Source organism: Lepus europaeus, chromosome 20 (assembly GCF_033115175.1).
Source record: "Lepus europaeus isolate LE1 chromosome 20, mLepTim1.pri, whole genome shotgun sequence".
Taxonomy (NCBI): domain Eukaryota; kingdom Metazoa; phylum Chordata; class Mammalia; order Lagomorpha; family Leporidae; genus Lepus; species Lepus europaeus.
In genome coordinates this window covers 2615410-2638566 of record NC_084846.1, presented here as the reverse complement: position 1 = coordinate 2638566, position 23157 = coordinate 2615410, and the positions used below count along the sequence as shown (strand labels likewise).

Sequence of the window (23157 nt, the reverse complement as noted above, 5' to 3'; positions counted from 1 at the left end):
TCCGCCCCACGGCTCCTCCTCCTCCACCCCCTCCCTCCCAGGCCGACAGTTACAGGCCCAGAAGAGGAAGTGGTAGCGTGAGCCGTGGAGCCGTCGCTCTTCAGGCTGCTGGGTTGGGTGGGCGGCGGAGGCCTCGAGCGAGGGTGCGCAGGCCGCGCCGGGCCTGGCGGAGCCGCCGGCGGCCATGGAGCTGTGGCGCCAGTGCACGCACTGGCTGATCCAGTGCCGGGTGCTGCCGCCCAGCCACCGCGTGACCTGGGACGGGGCACAGGTGTGCGAGCTGGCGCAGGCCCTGCGGGATGGCGTCCTCCTCTGTCAGCTGCTTAACAACCTCCTGCCCCACGCCATCAACCTCCGCGACGTCAACCTGCGTCCCCAGATGTCCCAGGTGAGCCCGCGGTGGCAGGCGGGGGCGCCCGGGGAGGGCTGCGGGGCTGCGAAACAGGGGCGGGAATGTGCTTCCGGGTTGGGGGGAACCAGGTGACACTGTGAGATTTGGGGGTGGCCCCCCAGACATAACAGGCTCCACGGATGGGCGCGTGGGTCGTGGGTGGGTTGTCTGGGAGCTGTGTTGATGTCCCTGGGGTTCGAGCCCCCCCCCCCCCAGAGGGGGCCATCTAGGGGCAGGGTCGTGGGTACCTGAGACTTTGACTCCTTCGGCACCTCCCCGTCCCGACACCCCCACATTCGGGCTGTGGGGGAGGGGCCGCCACCAAGCTCCTTCCCCCACATGTCTCCTGCTGGGCCCTGGGCCCCTTCCTTCCCCCCACATCTTCCTTCCCTTCGGCTTCCTGCCCCGGGCCTGGGGCGCTGTGGGGTGCAGGGGGCGGCGTGCGGGTGGGCTGCAGCCCAGGGGCTATGGGTCTTGGAAGGGGCTCAGGTGCTGGGGTTTCAGCTGCATTCTCTGGGCAGGGAGGGATGTGGGGGTCGGGCTGCAGGGAGAGGTAAGATTTGCCTGCCCCCAGAGTGCAGAAATGTATTCAAATCCCTATTTGAATGTGGTTGGGGCGGGCAGGTAACGTGACTGGCTCCCGTCCCTCTGTGCTGCTGGGGCCTGGAGGGGGAGGGGTCCAGGGCTGGGCTGATGGCGCAGGGCCTACCCTGGGGTCTTAGGAGATGGGACCCTCCTGCAGGGTCTCCTGGGTCCCTGTCTCCCCCTCCCGGAAGACGGCTTTGCCCCAGGAGCCACGAACTGGGGCCCCTCTCTGGGGATGGAGGGCAGGACCAGCTGGACACAGGGTGACCTCCTCCTGGGCCGGAGGGGCCCCCTGTGGCTGGGAGAAGAGGAAGTAATAGCTCCAGGAGTGGGGGGTCTCTGGGAGGGGAGTTTCCTGGGGGCGAGGCCGTGGGGGGAGAAGTGAGCGCTTCTGTCTTCTGTTTCCTTCGGTTCCAGGGGCTCCCCCCCCCTTTTGCTGACAGCCCATCCGGAATTTGCCTACATTTGTGTGATACCCTGGCTTCCAGGGCGGGGGGGGAAGTAGCTGAGGGATCGGTCAGATCTGGCAGGGAGTGGCGGTGCCTTGTGATGCTACCACAGCAGCTGGCGCGAAAGTGGATAGACTTGAGGATGAACTTTCCTTCCTGTGTGTGTCTTAGCTGAAACTGGTCAGGGAGAGAGAGTGCTTGGTGCTAATCCCCAGGGGAGCAGCTGTGCTCTGAGACAGCTCTAATCCTGGGTACCAGGCAGTGCTGAGAACTGAGCCTGGGCCCCACGGGGTTCCTGGGCTGTCAGAGACAGAAGAAGAATTCTCCGCCCCCAGCCCTGTGTGCTCGTGCCTGGAGGCCCTGGGGTGAGGGCAGGACACTGCCTGGTACAGCAACTGGGGACATTTGCGCCGGGTTTTGAAGACTCAGTAGGAGTTTTCTCATTGTTCTGTGCCCAGTTATGTCAGGCCCCTGGCTGGGCAGGGGTGCACGCTCCCCACGTGGGAGCCCCGTGACTTCCTTCCTTTGAAGTCTCCCTTTGAAGCTCCACCCGTGCTTGGTACGTGGCTGGGACGTGTGTGGGAGGCTAGAGGGCACTCACCATAAATGAGGGCGAGGTGCCCCAGGAGCAGCGCTGGGTGCCTGCGGAGTTCGGGATGTGGAGGGCAGGGAGAGGCAAGGCAGAGGTGACTGCTGGAGCGGGATGACTAAATGAAGGCATGGAGGCTGGAATTAGAACTCTTCCCGGGCTCTCATTTCCTCTCCATAGCACCTCTCCTTTTGTGCAGAGAGAACAGGAGGGAATAACATACTCATCCATCCATTCAACTCTTCACCATCTGTTCATCCTTCTGTCCAACCAGCCATCAGCCGACTATCCATGTATCCATGCATCCATCCATGCCTCCATCCGTCTGCCCATCCCTCCATCTGTCCATCCATCCAGTCTGTCTGCCCATCCCTCCATCCCTCCATCCAGTCTGTCTGCCCATCCATCTGTCCGTCCATCCATCATTCCATCTATCCGTCTGCCCATCCCTCCATCCACCCATCCCTCCATCCATTCATCCACCCACCCACTACTGTGCATGCCAGGCCCTGTTCTTGGCTGGGGCAGTGAGGGTAGCACCTACACACAAAGCCCTGCCGGTGAGGAGCGGGGACTGCAGTGGGGGAAGCTGGCAGAGGGCAAGTAAGGAGATGCGTGCATTTCAGGGGTGGTAAGTGGTGCTCTGACGAAAACAGCATGACAGGAGGCCTGGGAGTGTCTGTGGAGCTATTTTTTCTACTTTAACTGCTACATCAAGATGGTTCATATGTATGGGGCAGCGTGTGCTGTCTTGATGTAGGTGTACGTGGGTGATGTCTAATGAGGGTGAGCACATCTGTCTTCTCAAACATATGGTGAAAAAAACACGAAATCTTCTCTTGTAGCTTAAAAAAAAATTAACACACACACACACACACCAGCAACCATTCTGTGCAACACAGCATTGGAACTTCCAACTCCTCCCTGACTAACTTAGTAGCCAGTCACCAACCCTCCCTTCCCACTCTGTGCCCTGACCTCCCCAGCTTCTGGTAACCGCCACTCTTCTACGAACTCAGCTGTTTGGATTCCACACGTGAGCGAGATCATGCAGTATTTGCCTGGCTTATTTTCCTTAACATAATGGCCTCGGTCCCATGCATGTTGCCACATATGGTGGGGTGGCATCCTTTTTAGTGGCAGAGTAGTGTGACATGATGCATGTACTATTATATCACTCATTGTACTACTATATGACATCACACCTGACACTATATGACATCACACCTGGCACTATATGACATCACACATGGTACTATATGACATCACACATGGCACTGCTGCATGACATCACACACACTACCAGTATATAACATCACATGTGATATTATTGTATGATGTCACACATGGCATCAGTATATAACATGCATGGTACTATATGACATCACACATGACACTGATGATGATATCACATGTGGCACTATTATATGACATCATGTATAATACTATATATGACATCACACGTGTCACTATTATATGATGTCATTCATGGTACTGATGTAACATCACACATGGTACTGCTGTGTGACATCATGCATGACACTGATATGACACCACAGTGCTACTGCTGTATGACATCACACATGGTACTATCATATGACATCACACATGGTGCTGTCATATGACATCACATGTGACACTATTCTATGATGTCATGCGTGATGCTTTTGAATAGGGTAATCTGGGAGCCTCACGATATGGTGACATTGGAGGAGTCGGGGAGAGTGGAGGGGTGAGGATCTGTGTGGGTCCCGGGAAGCGGTGTTCTGGGTGGGGTGTCCTGCCCATGCACAGGCCCTCAGGTCGGATGGTTCGGAGCTGGGGGTGGGCGTGGCTTGGAGGAGCCTCCACTCCCCGACGTCACCTCTCTGAGCCTTGGCTCCCCGTGTGGGGGTGTGGTTAAGGATGGCACCTATTTTGGGGGGGACTGTCGCGATGATGAAGACTACTTAGCACCCACAGAACTCTCACTGGGAAGTCTTTCGGGGGAGGGTGTGGGATGGCAGAAGCTGCCTGGAGTGGAGCAGCAGCCTGCAGTCGGAGTGAGGGGAGCTGTCCCCAGCTGGGCAGATTTTGCTCTCTCCGCACCCCCACAGATTCTGGTAGACATTTAGACCATTTGTTTTCCAGTTCCTCAAGATGTTTTTTCTTACTTTTTTTTTTTTTAAATTTATTGGAAAGGCAGATAGACAAAGAGAGAGGTCTTCCACCTGCTGGTCCACTCTGCAAGGAGCCACAGAGCCAAGGTTGCGCCAGGTGAAATCTGGGAGCCAGGAGTTCAGTCTGAGTCTCCCACGTGGGCGGCAGGGACCCAAGTACCCGAGTCATGGCTGCTGCCACCCAGGGTGCACACTGGCAGGAAGCTGGAGTCAGGAGCGGAGCCAGGACTTGAACCCAGGCCCTCGGATATGGGATGCAAGAGAGAGGCAGAGAGAGATGTTTCACCTGCTGGTTCACTCCCCAAGTGGTTGCAGTGGCCAGAACTGGACCAGGATGAACCCCGGAACCTAGATCCAGGTCTCCCACGTGGGTGCAGGCCCCAAACTCTTGGGCCATCATTGCTGCTTTCCCAGGTGCTTTAGGTGGGAGCAGAGCGGAGCAGCCGGGACTTGAACCAGCAGTCATGTGGGATGCCGGTGTTGTAGGTGGCAGCTTAGCCCACTGCACCACTTTCAACTTAACCTGAAGACCCTTTCCCCAAGGGGCAGTTGCCCACCGCAGTCACCCCTGGTGCTGTGGCGTCCTCTCCAGCTGTGTTTCGGCACCTGTTATCCCTCCAACCTTTGGCCTCCACTCCTTCCCTGCCTGTGGTCATTGCCGGTCTGTGCTTGCCTTTTGCTTAGCCTGAACAGGGATAACTTACTGCTTGGCTTCGTAAGGTTTCTTTCTTTCTTTCTTTCTTTCTTTCTTTCTTTCTTTCTTTCTTTCTTTCTTTCTTTCTTTCTTTCTTTCTGGCTTCGTAAGGTTTCTTTCTTTCTTTCTTTCTTTCTTTCTTTCTTTCTTTCTTTCTTAAAAGATTTTATTTATTTGAAAGTTGGAGTTACACAGAGAGAGCAGGGGGGGGAGAGAGAGAGAGAGAGAGAGAGAGAGAGAGAGGTCTTCCATCTGTTGGTTCACTCCTGTAATGGCAGCAATGGCAGGGGCTGGGGTCTGGAGCCAGGAGCTCCATCCGGGTCTCCCACATGGGTGCAGGGACCCAAGCACTTGGGTCCTCACTGCTGCCTCTCAGGTGCATTAGTAGGGAGCTGGGTTGGATGTGGAGCAGCCGGGACTTGAACCGGCGCCCGTACGGGATGTCATCAGCACAAACAGTGGCTTCACCCACTGCACCCAGGCAAGATCTTATCCTAAAGCCTTGTGATGAGGGAGGAACCTGGAAGAGCCCCTGGGGAAGCATTACGGTGACTATGATATTGGCCACCACTCCACACGTGGGCACTGCTCCAGACGTGGGGTGGCCCCGTGGCAGTGCGTGGGCCTCTGTGAGACAGACAGAGGCTGCGTCGCGGCTCCGTGTCCGCGCCGACGGGCAGGCGGTGAGTGAGCGGCGCTGGCTCCGGCTCCCCTTCTGCCGTCCTGGGTTTCAGAGCTGTTACGTTTTCTTTCTGTGAAATAAACTCTGCTCCTCTCCTTTGCCCACTATTTTCTTTTTCTTTGCGGGATGGCTGGTTGGTTGTTTCTGTTACTGATTTTTTTTTTTTTCTTGGCAGTTTATATAGATGGCCGGCTTGCATTTCAAGTCAGGCACCTAGGGCTTTGCTGCCCGAGCCAGTCTGAGCCCCTCTGAGCTCGTGGGGACGACGGAGGTGCTGACTGCTGAGTCCTGGGAGTCCTGTGTGGGTTGCTGTCCACCCCTCCCCTGCCTTAGACTCTTCAGAGTTTAAACCCCAAAGTCGTATGCTAATGGAGTTAAGGGATGGGATTTTTTTAAAATTTATTTGAAAGGCAGAGCAAGAGAGACAGAGAGAGAGAGAGAGAGAGAGAGAGAGAGAGAGAGAGAGAAAGTTTTTTTTTTTTAAGATTTATTTATTTTACTTGAAAGAGTTACACAGAGAGAGGAGAGGCAGAGAGAGAGAGAGACAGAGAGAGAGAGAGAGAGAGAGAGAGAGAGGTCTTCCATCCGCTGGTTCACTTCCCAGTTGGCTGCAATGGCTGGAGCTGCACTGATCCGAAGCCAGGAACCAGGAGCTTCTTCTGGGTCTCCCACTAGGGTGCAGGGGCCTGAGGACTTGGACCATCCTCTACTGCTTTCCCAGGCCATAGCAGAGAGCTGGATCTGAAGTGGAGCATCTGGGACTTGAACCTGCGCCAAGGTGGGATGCTGGCATTGCAGGCGGTGGTCTAACCTACTGGGAAACCACACTGAAATTAGCTGAGTCAGAAATTATTGAGGTGGATGTCATGGTGCACCCAGCTGGGCTGCCACTTGGGGCACCTGCGGGCAGTAGCAGCACAGTGCCTGGGATGAATCCCGCTGCTGCACTCCCGCTACAGCTCCCTGCTAAGGCATCCGGAAGGCGGCAGGTGACGGCTCAAGTGCCTGGGCCCCTGCACCCCCGTGGGGTTGCGGGCATTTGAAGAGTGCACCAGTGGATAGATCTCTCTCTCTCCCTCTGTCACTCTGCTTTTCAAATAAATATTTAAAACTTAGATTCATTGTGTCATGTAACCGAAGGGTTTAGGCAAAAATGCCCTCAGCCGTGGCTGGATCCAGGTGCTCAGGCGATCTCTCAGGCTCTCCCGTGCCTCCGCTCTCTCCATACTCCAGTTTCAGCCATTCTTTCTCCTCGTAGAGGCAGACAAGGGGGACTCGCTGCTCCAAACTTGTATTCCCACAGCTCCAAGCTCAGCAGAAAATGGGACGCTTGGTAACTGGTGCCTCTCAGACCAGAGCCCTGGGATGGCCGTTCACCTGGTCTGATTTTGTGGGGGTGGCAGTCACACGTTCATTCCTGAGCCAGTGGCTGAGGCCAGGGGAATGTGTGGATCCCACTGACCAGGCCGCAGTCGAGCCCAGGGCAGGTGGCACAAACTGAGAAAGATGGGTGCGTGGTTCCAAGGGGGAACCTGAGGGATGGTCGCCAGGAGGGGCGTAAGATTTCAAGAGGCGGGGCTGGCGCTGTGGCATAGCAGATAAGGCCACTTGCAGTGCCAGCATTCCATATGGGGGCCGGTTCGAGTCCTGGCTGCTCCACTTCCAATCCAGCTCTCTGCTGTGGCCTGGGAAAGCAGTGGAAGACGGCCCAAGTCCTTGGGACCCTGCACCCGCGTGGGAGACCTGGAAGAAGCTCCTGGCTCCTGGCTTCGGATCGGCCCAGCTCCAGTCATTGTGGCCAATTGGGGAGTGACCCAGTGGATGGAAGTGCTCTCTCTCTCTCTCTCTGCCTCTCCTTCTCTATCTAACTCTGACTTTCAAATAAAATAAATAATTCTGTAAAAAAAGATTTCAAGAGGCAAGTGGTGTGCACATTGCCATCAGATGCTACGTGTGGGGCAGTTTTTAAGCCTCAGTTCTCTTTGTTTAAGGTGTATTTTTTATTTATTTGAGAGGCAGAATTGAGAGAGAGAGAGAGAGAGAGAGAGAGAGAGAGAGATTGAGAGAGAGAGAATTTCTTACATTCACCGGTTCTCTCCCCAAATGCCTGCCACAGCCAGGGCTGGGCCAGTCCAAAGCCTGGAGCCTGGAGCTCCATCTGGGTCTCCCGTGTGGGTGGCAGGGGCTGAGTAGCTGGGCCTTCATCTGCTGGTTCCCAGGTGCATCAGCAGGGAGCTGGGTTTGAGGGAAGTGGCCAGGACTTGACCTGCTGTATTCACAGCCTGACCCGATCCTGGGTCGGTGCTTTCACAGTCCTGGGAACTGCCCTGCGCCTTGTGGTGCTGAGCAGCACCCTTGGGCTCCTCTCCCTGGACCTGTGACCACAACGTGTCCCCAGGCACCCTGTGTGCTGGGGGGTGGGGTGGTGCCGATTGTGATGGGAAGACTGGGGGAGGAACAGGTCTTGGGAAATTCTGCTGAGGCCGCATCAAGCTGGAGATGGGAGGCAGGCTGGGGCAGGGCTAGGAGGAGTGACTGTGTCTTTTGGAGAGGACGTTTGGCCGTGCCCGGAGACGTGTTTGGCTGTCACTGCTGGGGGTAGGGGTGTGCCACTGGCATCCAGCGGGCAGAGGCCCAGGTAGCTGCTGGGAGCGCCTCGATGCACAGGCAGCCCTGCTGCCCTCCCATGTGCCGAGCCCCCGGCACTGCCAGGGTGGGCGTGGACACCCCTGTCGGGGAGTCTGGGCTCAGTGCCACCTCCGATGAGTTTTTCAATGTCTCCATGAATCAGTTTCCTCATATTTCAAGTGGGGAAAAGGATCGTCTCTGCCTTGTAAGGTTTGTTGCAAGAATGAGAAATGAGGTAATGGGGGAAGACATTTAGTGGATGTCCCACTGAAGCGCCTGGGATCGAGTCCCGGCTCAGGCTCCTGACCCCAGCTCCCTGCTCACGCGCACCCTGAGGGGGGCAGCAGTGAGGGCTCAAGGACTTGGGTCCCTGCTGCCCACGTAGGAGCCCCGGATGGAGCTCCAGGGACCTGGCTCAGCCCTGGCTGTTGTGGGCATCTGGGGATGGGAGCTCTCTCTCTGTCTCTGCTTCTTAAATCACTATTTTGAAAACGAAGTAGTTTTAGTCGTACAGCTGGCAAGTGCTTCACGTGTTTCCCCGTGATGAGTCGATGAGTCCCCAAAAATCGGTGAGATCCTTTGGGAGACAGCAGAGAAAGGGACTAGACGTGGTCTGAGGGTTGAACCTCAGATAGAACAGCACAGGGAGGCTGGGGAGAGGGTGAAGAAGTAGTAGCCAAGAAGTCAGAGTGGCTTGGCAGGAATCCCAGAGGCCAAAGAGCAAAGTGTGTGAGCCGCGGGTCTCGGTCCTCGCGAAAGGAATCCTTTCCAGGAGGCACGGGGGAGCCCGAGTACAGGCTTCCCCTCGCATTCGCTCCACGACGACTCCAGCTTTTGCGCCATCGCCCAGTTCCAAGTCTGCATCCACATTTTGGGGCAACATTATAGCCACACCCCATTTCTCCGTGACCGTTCTCCATCGCGGTCAGTTTTCTGGAGGTGCTGTAACAAGATACCCCAAGCCTGTGGAATGTATGAAGACATCGTTTTGGCCCATAGTGCTGGGAGCTGCATCTGGCCAGGGCCTCATGATGCTTCAACTCATGGCAGAGAGCAGAAAGGCTCGCGGGTGCACGTGGAAGGGAGGAGGAGGGCTGGACTCCCGCCAGAGTTAACCCAGTCCCACGAGAAGGGAATTCATCCATGGCCGAGGACTCTACACATTCCTCTAGATCCCACCCCCATCACCACCACCATGGCAATCAAATTCCAGAGCAAGGGAAAAACCATAGGCAAAGCACCATGGCCGCCAATTCAGAAAGTACAGTACAGCAGCGGGGCCGGTGCCGTGAAGCTGTGGCGTGCTAGGTTAATCCTCCGCCTGCGGCGCCAGCATCCCACATGGGTGCCGGTTCAAGTCCAAGTTGCTCCTCTTCCAGTCCAACTCTCTGCTGTGGCCTGGGATAGCAGTAGAAGATGGCCCAAGTCCTTGGACCCCTGCACCCATGTGGGAGACCAGGAAGCAACACCTGGCTCCTGGCTACTGATCAGCTCAGCTCTGGCTGTTGCAGCCATTTTGGGAGTGAACCAATGGAAGGAAGACCTTTCTCTCTGTCTCTCTCACTGTCTGTAATGCTACCTGTCAAATAAATAAATAAAATATTAAAAAAAAAATACAGCAGCAAGAACTGTGCAGACACGGTTCTCAGCACCTCACGCTTACTCATTCTGGGTTCTCACAGCAAGCCTGTGGTGTAGGGTGGCCACTGCCTTGATACAAACCACCCCGAACTGAGTGCCAACGACTGTGTAGCTCTCATCCATTCTGTGTCTCAGGAAATCAGACAGGACATGGGTGATGACGGCTTCTCGGCTCTATGGTGAGAGACTGAATGTCAGAGGGGAGTTGTCTGGAAGGTTCTCCACTCACCTGTTGGGTGCCAGGGCTGTGCTTAGCTTGACCTGTTGACTGCACTCTCCGATGTGGCTTGGGCTTCCCTACACCATGGCGGCCGCATTTCAAGGAGAGACGTGGAGATGGAGAGAGCCCCTCTGTCCTGTTTAGAAATGGTGTGTTGTCACTTTGCTCCCTTCTTAGTGACAAGCAAGTCAGTGAGACCAGCTAGGATCAAGGGGAGGGGACAATACTTCACACTACAGAAGAGCAGGGAGATGTGTGGCATATTTTGTGGCATCTTATTTTTTTTTAAAGATTTATTTTATTTATTTGAAAGTCAGAGTTGCACAGAGAGGAGTGGCAGAGAGAGAGAGAGAGAGAGAGAGAGAGAGAGAGAGAGAGGTCTTCCATCCAATGGTTCACTCCCCAGTTGGCTGCAATGGCTGGAACTGTGCTAATCCAAAGTCAGGAGCCAGGAGCTTCTTCCAGGTCTCCCAAGTGGGTGCAGGGGCCCAAGGACTTGGCCCATCTTCCACTGCTTTCCCAGGCCACAGCAGAGAGCTGGATCAGAAGTAGAGCAGCTGGGACTAGAACTGGTGCCCATATGGGATGCTGGCACTTCAGGCCAGCGTGTTAACCTGCTGCGCCACCATGCCGGCCCCGTGGCCATCTTTGGAAAGTACCACCTGCCAGCCATTACTTTCCTCTCTCACGAATGAGAAATGGAAACGAAAGTGTAGGTAACTCGTCCAAGGTTCTGTAATGAACAAGTAGCAACGCTTGGACTTGAACCTCAGCCTTCGGGTCGCCAAGCCTTCCACCATAACTACTCCGGTCACGCGGCCAGCAGCGGCCCCTCTCAGTCCGTGGTGCTTGCGGGACAGTCACAGTGACGACACACTGCGAAGCGGTGCCTGCCTGTGCCTGCACACCCCTTCCTGGGGGCGGTGCACACGGACCGCTCAAGGTGTTTGATTGTGATGGACAGGATGGCGGAGCCAGGTTTCTGTCCTCCCACCCAGGGGTCAGCCGGGAAGACAGGAATCACCGAGCAGAGCGGGTTAATTCAGGGGACTGCCCAACACGAGGGAGCTCTGGGACAGTGGGGCACCCCAGGGGACAGCACGAGCAGGAAGCGGCCCCCTCTTCCAGGCTGCAGGACCAATTGGGAGAAGAGGCGGGGAGGAAGGAGGACCCGGGTTTCCTCTTCTCCTCCCGCCCCCCTGCCCCCCTGCCGGGCCTCCCATTGGCTGAGTCCACCGTGATGTCAGGGCGCAAAGGGTTCTGGGAAATGTAGTTCCCTGTAATACAGCGTGAAGCTTGCCAAGCAGGTTAATAACTCGAAAATACGCATTTTCTTGAGATATTTGAAGCCTCTGGGGTGCATGAACTTCGAAGTTTTTGCAACAAGATAAACACCTTTTATTAAAAATCTGCTTATTGGAGAGACAGACGCACGGAGAGAGGGAGTGTGTGTTAAGTTAGTTCCCATCCACCAATCACTCCCCTAATGTCGGCAAGGCTCGGACCGGGCCGAGCTGAAGCCAGGAGCCCGGAATGCCATCCAGTGGGGCGACAGGAGCGCAGTGACCTGAGCCGGCACCGCTGCCTCCCGGGTCTGCACAGCAAGCTGGCGTCAGGAGCTGGAGCTGGGGGTTCAACCCCAGGTGCTGCGGGCTGGGCCACACCCCTGCCCCAGATCAGGGTCGTGATATGCAAGGGCACACACACTTATGGAGGAGAGCCCGCACAGGCCTGACTTCCGACCCGCTCTGCCTCCAGATACACTTCTCCGCACTGCACTGTGCCCCGCCCCGCTCGCAGGGCCCCTTGCATCCCCACTGCGCAGAGGATGCAGGGTTGGTGGGCCCCACTCCCGCCCCGGCAGCCTGAGCCTGGGAGCGCCCCACCCGGGAGCCATGGCGGGCGGGCCGGGCTGCTGCCGCCCGGCAAGAAGGCGCCCGTGCGGGGTTACCGCGGGGCACCCGAGCCCGCGCTGACACCCGGGCGGGCCCCGGCTCCGGACTTCCGGTCTTTGGCCGCCACCCGGAAGTGCTTCCGGCCCGCTGAGGGAGGCCGTTTCTGTGGCGGCCAGGAAGGTGACGACACGTTCTCCCCTCAGCCCCTTCCCGCTCTGGGGCGTCACATGACTGGGGGGAAGCAGCCTGGGGCTCAGCTGATCTGAGGTCAGGAAGGGACTTCCTTCTGTGGGGCCCGCCGTGACCCCGCCGGCTCGCAGAGGCTGCTGGGTACCTGCGGTTCCTGTGGTTGTGTCACGTGTCCCCCTGCCCCCAACACCCCTGTGGGGAGGGGGGTTCTGTCACGTGTCCCCCTGCCCCCAACACCTCCTGTAAGGAGGGGGGCTCTGTCACGTGTCCCCCTGCCCCCAACACCTCCTGTAGGGAGGGGGGCTCTGTCACGTGTCCCCCTGCCCCCCAACACCCGTGTAGGGAGGGGGGCTCTGTCACGTGTCCCGCTGCCACCAACACCCCTGTAGGGAGGGGGGCTCTGTCACGTGTCCCGCTGCCACCAACACCTGTAAGGAGGGGGGGCTGTCACGTGTCCCCCTGCCCCCCAACACCCCTGTAAGGAGGGGGGCTCTGTCACGTGTCCCCCTGCCCCCCAACACCCCTGTAGGGAGGGGGGCTGTCACGTGTCCCCCTGCCCCCAACACCTGTAAGGAGGGGGGGCTGTCACGTGTCCCCCTGCCCCCAACACCCCTGTAGGGAGGGGGGCTCTGTCACGTGTCCCCCTGCCCCCAACACCTGTAGGGAGAGGGGCTCTGTCACGTGTCCCCCTGCCCCCAACACCTGTAAGGAGGGGGGCTCTGTCACGTGTCCCGCTGTCCCCCAACACCTGTAAGGAGGGGGGCTCTGTCACGTGTCCCGCTGTCCCCCCCTGCCCCCAACACCTGTAAGGAGGGGGGCTCTGTCACGTGTCCCCCTGCCCCCAACACCTGTAAGGAGGGGGGCTCTGTCACGTGTCCCGCTGTCCCCCAACACCTGTAAGGAGGGGGGCTCTGTCACGTGTCCCCCTGCCCCCAACACCTGTAGGGAGAGGGGCTCTGTCACGTGTCCCGCTGCCCCAACACCTGTAAGGAGGGGGGCTCTGTCACGTGTCCCGCTGTCCCCCAACATCTGTAAGGAGGGGGGCTCTGTCACGTGTCCCCCTGCCCCCAACACCTGTAAGGAGGGGGGCTCTGTCACGTGTCCCGCTGTCCCCCAACACCTGTAAGGAGGGGGGCTCTGTCACGTGTCCCCCTGCCCCCAACACCTGTAGGGAGAGGGGCTCTGTCACGTGTCCCGCTGCCCCAACACCTGTAAGGAGGGGGGCTCTGTCACGTGTCCCGCTGTCCCCCAACATCTGTAAGGAGGGGGGCTCTGTCACGTGTCCCCCTGCCCCCAACACCTGTAGGGAGGGGGGCTCTGTCACGTGTCCCCCTGCCCCCAACACCTGTAAGGAGGGGGGCTCTGTCACGTGTCCCGCTGCCCCCAACACCTCCTGTAAGGAGGGGGGCTCTGTCACGTGTCCCGCTGCCCCCAACACCTCCTGTAAGGAGGGGGGCTCTGTCACGTGTCCCCCTGCCCCCAACACCTCCTGTAGGGAGGGGGGCTCTGTCACGTGTCCCCCTCCCCCCAACACCTGTAAGGAGGGGGGGCTCTGTCACATGTCCCCCTGCCCCCAACACCTCCTGTAAGGAGGGGGCTCTGTCACGTGTCCCCCTCCCCCCAACACCTGTAAGGAGGGGGGCTCTGTCACGTGTCCCCCTCCCCCCAACACCTGTAAGGAGGGGGGCTCTGTCATGTGTCCCCCTCCCCCCAACACCTGTAAGGAGGGGGGCTCTGTCACGTGCCTGTCTTGAGGGTTGGGGGGCTCTGTCACGTGTCCCCCTGCCCCCAACACCCCTGTAGGGAGGGGAGCTCTGTCACGTGTCCCCCTCCCCCCAACACCTGTAAGGAGGGGGGCTCTGTCACGTGTCCCCCTCCCCCCAACACCTGTAAGGAGGGGGGCTCTGTCATGTGTCCCCCTCCCCCCAACACCTGTAAGGAGGGGGGCTCTGTCACGTGTCCCCCTGCCCCCAACACCTCCTGTAAGGAGGGGGGCTCTGTCACGTGTCCCCCTGCCCCCAACACCTCCTGTAAGGAGGGGGGCTCTGTCACGTGTCCCCCTGCCCCCAACACCTCCTGTAAGGAGGGGGGCTCTGTCACGTGTCCCCCTGCCCCCAACACCTGTAAGGAGGGGGGCTCTATCACGTGTCCCCCTGCCCCCAACACCTGTAAGGAGGGGGGCTCTGTCACGTGTCCCGCTGCCCCAACACCTGTAAGGAGGGGGGCTCTGTCACGTGTCCCCCTGCCCCCAACACCTGTAAGGAGGGGGGCTCTGTCACGTGTCCCGCTGTCCCCCAACACCTGTAAGGAGGGGGGCTCTGTCACGTGTCCCCCTGCCCCCAACACCTGTAAGGAGGGGGGCTCTGTCACGTGTCCCGCTGCCCCAACACCTGTAAGGAGGGGGGCTCTGTCACGTGTCCCGCTGCCCCCAACACCTGTAAGGAGGGGGGCTCTGTCACGTGTCCCGCTGCCCCCAACACCTGTAAGGAGGGGGGCTCTGTCACGTGTCCCGCTGCCCCAACACCTGTAAGGAGGGGGGCTCTGTCACGTGTCCCGCTGCCCCCAACACCTGTAAGGAGGGGGGCTCTGTCACGTGTCCCGCTGCCCCCAACACCCCTGTAAGGAGGGGGGCTCTGTCACGTGTCCCCCTGCCCCCAACACCTGTAGGGAGGGGGGCTCTGTCACATGTCCCCCTGCCCCCAACACCTCCTGTAGGGAGGGGGGGCTGTCACGTGTCCCCCTGCCCCCCAACACCTGTAAGGAGGGGGGCTCTGTCACGTGTCCCGCTGCCCCAACACCTGTAAGGAGGGGGGCTCTGTCACGTGTCCCGCTGCCCCAACACCTGTAAGGAGGGGGCTCTGTCACGTGTCCCCCTGCCCCCAACACCACCTGGGAGAGGCCCGCGGGAGCTTAGGCTGGAGCTCAGGGTGGCCGCCCAGGAAGCGCCGAGGCCCCTGGCCTGGGGCACTGGGCTCTGTGTGCAGCCCCCGCCCCGGGCAGGTCACCTGCTCCCAGGGTCTCAGCTGTCCGGTGGAAGGGATTCCTGCCTTCAGCACCTCCGGTTATCTAGTGTGCGCCAGGCAGGCCCCGTCCAAGGCTCCTTCAAACCGTTTGTGGAAAGAGGAATGAAAGATAATTGCGGTGCGGTTTTGAAACCCGTGTTATTGAGGGGTCTTCAGAAAGCCAACGGGGAAAGTGGAAGACGAGAAAGCTACGCATGGATTAAAAGAGAATTCCTTGGCACCCAAATAAACTTAGTTTCGTTCCACTTTTCTACAAACTTTTTTTGGGGTTTTGATGACATAGGGAGGGAGAGAGCTTCCATCCGCTGGTTCGCTCCCCGGATGGGCTTGGACCGGGAGCCAGGAACTCCACCTGGGCCTCCCATGTGGGCGGCAGGGGCCCAGGAACCTGAGCGAGGAGCCGGATTGGAAGTGGAGCAGCCAAGACTCGAACCCGTGCCAGCGTCGCAAGGAGGCGGCTCAGCCCACGGGGCCACCAGCCTGGCCCCTTTCCACGAACTTTTTGAAATCTTCTGTCCTGAAGCTGAGACACACAGGATTTGCTGATGAAGCTGGAAGTGGACAAGGTGACGCCTACATTGTAAATTTGTTATTGCAAATATTATTTTTTAAAATTTATTATTATTATTTTTTAAATTTTTGACAAGCAGAGTGGATAGTGAGAGAGAGAGACAGAGAGAAAGGTCTTCCTTTTTGCCGTTGGTTCACCCTCCAATGGCCGCTGCGGCCGGCGCACCGCGCTGATCTGAAGCCAGGAGCCAGGTGCTTCTCCTGGTCTCCCATGAAGTGCAGGGCCCAAGGACTTGGGCCATCCTCCACTGCCTTCCCGGGCCACAGCAGAGAGCTGGCCTGGAAGAGGAGCAACCGGGACAGAATCTGGTGCCCCGACCGGGACTAGAACCCGGTGTGCCGGCGCCGCAAGGCGGAGGATTAGCCTGTTAAGCCACGGCGCCGGCCTACAAATATTATTTTATTGTGCTGTTTGATGAAGTCCAGCTCCTGCATCTCTGAAAGGTGGTGTTGGGAGAATTAAATGATGGGTGTCAAATTCTTAGTATAGAGCAAGGTCTGGCCAAGGCTGGCTCTCAAGTACCAAGGCTCACAGGGACGATTGACCAAGTGACCTAAATTTATTTATTTATTAGAGAAAGAGAGAGAGACAGAGACAGACAGAGAGACAGAGGTCTCCCATTTCAGCGGTTCACTTCCCAAATGCCCACAAGAGCTGGGGCTGGGCCGGGCAGGAGCCAGGAGTCCGGAACTCCATCCCAGTGTTTGCACGTGGGCGGCCGTCACTGCTGCCTCCCGGGGCCCAGCAGGAAGCCGGCGTCAGGAGCTAGAGCAAGGACTGGAATCCAGGCGCTTGGCTGTGGGGCGGGGGCGTCCCCGTCAGTGTCTTAACCGCTGTGACGGACGGTTTGATTGGCACAGCTGCTTCGGGAAAACGCTGCTGCCGTGAGGCAGGGAAGTGAGACGTGGGATGAAGGAGAGCACACATGTGTGGATCGCGGGTGGCTAACACGCACGTGCAGTGAGAGAGTGAAACCTGCAGGTGGGATAGGGGGAGGGCCTGCGAGGGGAGAAGGCTGGGCGAGCGCTTCCAGTGGAAGGCTCAGGTTTAATGAACGAGAAAACACCCCCCGAAGGATCTGGGCCTTTGTGTCCACACGGGGACCCGCGCAGCCACCTTAATCTAAAGTCGCCTACACTTAGGAGTCGGCCAGCCGTCCTTGAGTGGGTGAATGGATTAACATAAGCTATGGTGCACCTGGACAACGGAGCAATGGCCGTGCCTGCACACAATGAACCGTCAGGTCACAGACAGAGGGGCCACAGAGGCACCGAAGTGAGAGGAGCCAGTGTGTGATCCAATTCTAGAACATTCCGGACATGGCAGCATCATGGCGACAGTAAGAGATCAGCGGTCTTCAGGGGCTGGGGGGCGGGGAGGGATCCCCTGGTGGGGCACAGAGGATTTGGGGAGCTGTGAAACTATTCTGGGGGTACTGCCGGGACGGACACATGTCACCGGGCATGAGTAGAATCCTGCAGAGCAGGGGTGGGGAACGTCCCGCCCGGGGGCCATACAAGGGCCCCAGAACCTCTTGGTCTGCCCTCCCCCCACCCCCCGCAAGGCAGCTGCAGTTGGGATTCGAAGTTCAGGAGATGTACAGCAGGCTGGTTTCAGGCTGATCATTTTGTGTGGCCCGCGGAGGATGCTGTCCATATCCAAGTGGCCTTTGGCAGAGAGAAGTTTCCCCACCTCTGCAGCCCAGCACCAGGGGGACCCTGCTGTGAAGCCTGGACTCTGGGGGTGACGATGCGTCGCCATCCCGGGGGACGTCCATCCGACGAGACTTGTGGCACCACTCTGGGACCAGATGGGGGCCGCAGGAGAGGCCGCGTGTCCCCGGCGTGCGGGAAGCCTCTGTGCCTGCCGCTCAGTCTTGTGGGGAACCCTGAAGCGCTCTAAAGGGGTAAAGTCTGAAAAGGAGGGGGAAGAAAAAAGAGGCAGAGCAGACTGGAGCCCCCGGGCCACAGTGACGGAGACACCATGACTGCTGAGGGGGCTCATGGGGGTCTCCTGCCTCCCTCCAGCCCGGCAGACTCTGGTGTTTCATGGAAACACTGGATCCGCCCCCAAGGAGGTTGCAAATGGCCAAAAACCTCACTCAGAGGTCACTCAGCAAGCTGTGGCCCATGGGCCGAATCTGACCACTCAGCTGTCTTATAAATAGAGGAATATTTTCTTGAGGGGTGAAAACACAGAGAGGGAGAGTGAGCTCTCTTTCGCTGGCTCACTCTCCAAATGCCTGCAGCGGCTGGGGCTGGGCCAGGCTGAAGCCGGGAGCCTGGAGGAGCTCCATCCAGGTCTCTCATGTGGGTGGCAGGGGACCGACCACTGGATCCCACACTGCTGCCTCCCAGGGTCTGCGTCAGCAGGGAAGTTGGACTCAGGAGCCGAGGCTGGGACTCGAACCCAGGCTCTCGGATGTGAGATGTGGGCGTCTCAGCTGCTAGGCCAAGTGCCCTTAGCTGTGTCTGCCTATGTGTGTGTGTAAAGAAGGTCGTCTTGGAGCTGAGCCAGGGCTGTCCATGTCGATGTCTCTGGTTGCTTTTGCTCTACGGTGGCAGAACTGAGTAGTTGCAGTAGACCCTGCACGTCCTTTGTTCTTTGTTCTTTGACCCTTTTCAGAACCAGGGTGGAGGGAGGCCGGCGTTGTGGCACACAGCAGGTAAAGCTGCCACTTGCGATGCCGACATCCCATATGAGTCCCAGCTGTTCTGCTGCTGATCCAGCTCCCCGCTGATGCACCTGGGAAAGTAGCAGAAGGTGGCCCTGGCTGTTGTGGCCATTTGGGGAGTGAACCAGTGGGTGGAAGCTCTCTCTCTCTTTCTGTGTCTCTCTCTTGCTCCCTCTCTGTCTTTGAGACAGAGACAGAGATAAATCTTAAAAAACAAAAAACAAAACCCAGCTACCTTAGGCCGGCGCCGCGGCTCACTAGGCTAATCCTCCGCCTTGCGGCGCCGGCACACCGGGTTCTAGTCCCGGTCGGGGCACCGATCCTGTCCCGGTTGCCCCTCTTCCAGGCCAGCTCTCTGCTGTGGCCAGGGAGTGCAGTGGAGGATGGCCCAAGTGCTTGGGCCCTGCACCCCATGGGAGACCAGGAGAAGCACCTGGCTCCTGCCATCGGATCAGCGCGGTGCGCCGGCCGTAGCGCACCTACCGCGGTGGCCATTGGAGGGTGAACCAACGGCAAAAGGAAGACCTTTCTCTCTGTCTCTCTCTCACTGTCCACTCTGCCTGTCAAAAATAAAAAATAAAATAAAATAATAAAACAACTTCTAAAAAAAAAAAAAAAACCAACCCAGCTACCACACAGGACATTCAGGCAGAGGGAATCTCAAATACAAGGCTTGGAGACAAGTGGAAATCAAATGCATTGCATTGAGGGAGCGACAACTCTTTCTACCGGAGCAGAGGTGGGAGACAGAGCGAGAAGGAGTCTTGGGGGCAGTCAGCAGGGGGCGCCGTCTTGCAGGCCACAGTGAGGAAGGCCATTGTGGTGAGGAGGAGGATGCAAATGCCACCAAGTTTCAAGCGGTGAGTGACACGGACAGATTTCCCCCACGGTAGCGGGGACTGGGAGGAGGGAGAGAATCCGGGAAACCCCCGAGGCTGTGGGCCACCACGGAACGTGGTACTGGGGATGGCGAGCAGGGCTTGGCATCGGGGGGTATATGGATGTGGAATGTGAAGGATGTGGGTTGGCTGTCAGCAGAGGAGGAAGTGAGTGCCCCAGACTTGGCCTCCCAGCTGGTGGAAGACACAGGCACCCTTGAGTACTGTGGGGGAGGGGGCTGGCTCTCGGACGCTGCCCGTCCCGCTGGTGTCCCTCCTGTAGAAGGGCTTAGCATCTCCTGTAGACGTCGGTCATCTCCAGATGGCTGGCGGCACCTGGTACACTGAGAATCTCATGCATGTTGCTTAGGGAAGAGTGACAAGAAAATAAAGTTGGTGTGGACACACGTTTCCCCCCCGAGTGTCTCCCACACGTGGTGGGTTCTGTGGACGTGGCGTCCGCGGGTACTCGCACTTGCTGTGAAGGAGGGGAGTGTGGTGTGTGGGCGGTGACGGAGCCTGGCTGAGAACCTGCGGCGCGGTCAACCTTGCATCTCTCTGTTGGGTTCCAAGTCCCCAACACTGGATGACTGAGCTTCGCAGCTGTGAGTGAGGATGGTGATGACCGTGCCAGGACCCCTCATGGCTGTGGCTCTGAGAACTTGGCCCTGGGCTGGAAACGTGGACCTGACCGCTTTCACGTCACCCTCGTGTCGTTTGTGCAGTGTCTGGTGGCACCGGCCCCCTCACTTCATTCTCCCATTTTCCCGTGGTGTGTCTTGGCTAATCATGGGTCTGTGTTTTTTTTTTTTTTTTTTTTGGACAGGCAGAGTGGATAGTGAGAGAGACAGAGAGAAAGATCTTCCTTTTTGCTGTTGGTTCACCCTCCAACGGCCGCTGCGGTCAGTGCATCTCGCTGATCTGAAGCCAGGAGCCAGGTGCTTCTCCTGGCCTCCCATGGGGTTCAGGGCCCAAGCACTTGGGCCATCCTCCACTGCACTCCCTGGCCACAGCAGAGAGCTGGCCTGGAAGAGGGGCAACCGGGACAGAATCCAGCGCCCCAACCGGGACTAGAACCCGGTGTGCTGGCGCCGCAAGGCGGAGGATTAGCCTGTTAAGCCACGGCGCCGGCCAAGGGTCTGTGCTTTTCCATGGGAAGCTTGGGAGATGGTTGTGGAACTTGTATTGAAACTGCGCCTCACTCTTGGAGAGAGTTAAAAACTTGGAAGCGTTGAGCCGCCCTGGCTGAGCACGGGTGTGTCCGCCTGCGTCTGTCCAGGTCCTCAGCCGTCCCCGTGGGGTCTCACTCGCAGCTTCCGTTGGTTCATTTCGCATCTTTTAGGCTATGGTAAAAAGTCTGCTTTTCCTCTCGTGATGTGTGCAGCTCCTTGGTTATGTTCGGTCAGTGCTGGCTAGCGCACACCCATAGGGCACGGAGCGTTTCCTGTCGGTCTCTGCCTTTCCCCCGCCCCCGAAATAACCACTGATCGAATTTCTGTCGCCACAGGTGAGTTTTGCTCACTGTGGGATTTCACAGATGTTATCTCCTTAAAGCAACACCGTCTCCTATTGATAGTTGCGGAGCCTCTCGCACACAGAGCAGTTGGCACATTTGTGTTGGGTGCACGTTCGGCACCATGGCAAGTGCTGCCGTGAACCAACTCCGTTGGTTTCTCTGTGTGTCTCCGGGGTGTCCTTGTCGACAACGGGGTCTTCTGTAAAGATTCTGGTGACGTTTGCCTCTGTCCTCTCTTCGTCAGGCTGAGGTCTGAAGAAAATGGTCAGGGAGGCGTCTCTGCCCTGGTTTGCATGTCCAGGGGAGCCCTCCCAGCATTTCCTCACTAAGCACAACGCAGGCTTCCAGGTTTCCACAGGCGTTCCCATCCATCCGACTTTGCCAATTTGTTTCCTCCTCTCCTCCTTTTTCTTTCTTTTTTTTTTTTTGACAGGCAGAGTGGACAGTGAGAGAGAGACAGAGAGAAAGGTCTTCCTTTGCCGTTGGTTCACCCTCCAATGGCCGCTGCGGTAGGCGCGCTGTGGCCGGCGCACCGCGCTGATCCGATGGCAGGAGCCAGGTGCTTCTCCTGGTCTCCCATGGGGTGCAGGGCCCAAGCACTTGGGCCATCCTCCACTGCCCTCCCGGGCCACAGCAGAGAGCTGGCCTGGAAGAGGGGCAGGCGGGACAGGATCGATGCCCCGACCGGGACTAGAACCCGGTGTGCTGGCGCCGCAAGGCGGAGGATTAGCCTAGTGATCCGCGGCGCCGGCCCTCCTCCTTTTTCTAAACCACAGATGGATGTTGAACTGCTGCTGCGTCTTCCTCTTCCTCGCATTTTGAGCTGCATGCGCTTCTGTCTCTGACAGAGAGAGCCCCGGCAGGCCACCGGACTCCACAGTGTGTGGTCGCACTGTTTCACATTCCTGGGTGTCTCACAAGCATTTCTGTTTCCCACTCACCTTTCTGGTTTTCCTTCTAGATGTCAGGTTGTCCTCTCAGATAAGTGTGCAGCCCACGTTGTAGAGGTAGTGGATTAGGTAGCCGGTGGACGTGGCAGCAATGGAGAGGCATGGATACGGCTGGCCTCTTGTATCCATGGGTGCTGACAAGTGCAGCCAATCACACATGGAACATATTTGGGGGAGAACAGGCATTGTACTGAACACATGCAGACTTCTTTCTCTTGTCCTTCCCTGAAGGACACAACAGAACAACTAGTTTGCAGCATTCATGGTGTGTTGGGTGCCGAGCCAGCCACAGATGCTGAAACAGCACGGGAGGCTGTGCACGGGTGCCCCGCAAACATTCCATCACGTGATGGGAGGCACTCGAGCACCCACTGACTTTCACACCCACAGGGGGCCCTGGGGCCCCTCCTCTCGGGACACCCAGGACGGGGGGATTATGAGCACCCTGTATTGCAGTGGCCCACAGCGGTGGCATCATTGAGCGTCGGTCTTGATGTCACACTGCCTGAGTTTGCGTGTTGGCTTCGTGGCCCTACCTCAGTTTCCTTTTCTGTAAAGTGGGGGGCACAGTAGTTTTGCCTAGCGGCGGTGTTGTGAGATGTGGGGATCCTCTCCGCGTCAGCTGTGTAGGGGGCTGGGAAGTGAACTCGCAACAGGTGCTTCTGTGGCCCCCACCGTGCGCAAGCAGAGAGTGGTCAAAGTCGAGGGTTCTGGCTCCACCCCATCTTGGGGTTCCAATGGCAACCCCTCCTGGACTTACTCTTGCTGTTAATAATCGTGGGCCACTTTCCCTCCCATTCTGAGCCCACTTCCTTGTAGGAAAAATGGGTATAAAAATCACAGTGTGGAGCCCAGGTGTCCTCACAGGAGGAGGAGTTGGGGTGTAGGCTCACACGCAGGGAGGAGCAGGGGAAGACTCAGGAAGACACGGGGTCTCAAGCCAACAAGAGGACATCAGACAGAATGAATTCTGCCAGCAATGTGAGCGTGGACTTCGGTCCCCAGAACTTTTCTGAACATGTCACGTAGATGGAATGATATAACCAGAGTTCTGTTGAGTCTGGCTTCTCGCTCTGGGGATTTTCCAAGGTTCATCCCTGTGGGAGCGTCAAACAGGACTTTGCTCCTCTTTTTCATGGCAGAGTAATAGTCCATCGTGTGGATCGACCTGGACATTTTGTGTGAAGACAGTCATAAGCTGTGTGGCTTTGGAGGGTGGATTCTAATTGTTCTCCCAGGGAGGCTGTGTCGGACTCTTGGCCTCCATTGACTCAGAGTGTGAGGCCCAGGGAAGACACGAAGTGCACGTGCTGGGGGTGGGAGTGCTGGCGAGTGGGAAGTTGACTGGAATTCTGTAGAATCTGAGGGGCCGCAGAGAAACCTGGGCCCACTGGGATACTGGATGAACCAAATACAGGGCTGA

General features: G+C 57.9%; 1 protein-coding gene across 1 annotated transcript in view; it reads left to right on the top strand.

The window, feature by feature from the left end:
* Positions 1–184: 184 nt before the first annotated feature.
* The window catches only part of VAV1 (vav guanine nucleotide exchange factor 1), a 57698-nt gene continuing 34725 nt past the window's right edge, over positions 185–23157 (top strand). Inside the window, exon 1 of the mRNA XM_062178365.1 lies at positions 185–388. Within this exon, the coding sequence (XP_062034349.1) occupies positions 185–388 (204 nt within the window). The remainder of the gene's footprint in view (positions 389–23157) is intronic.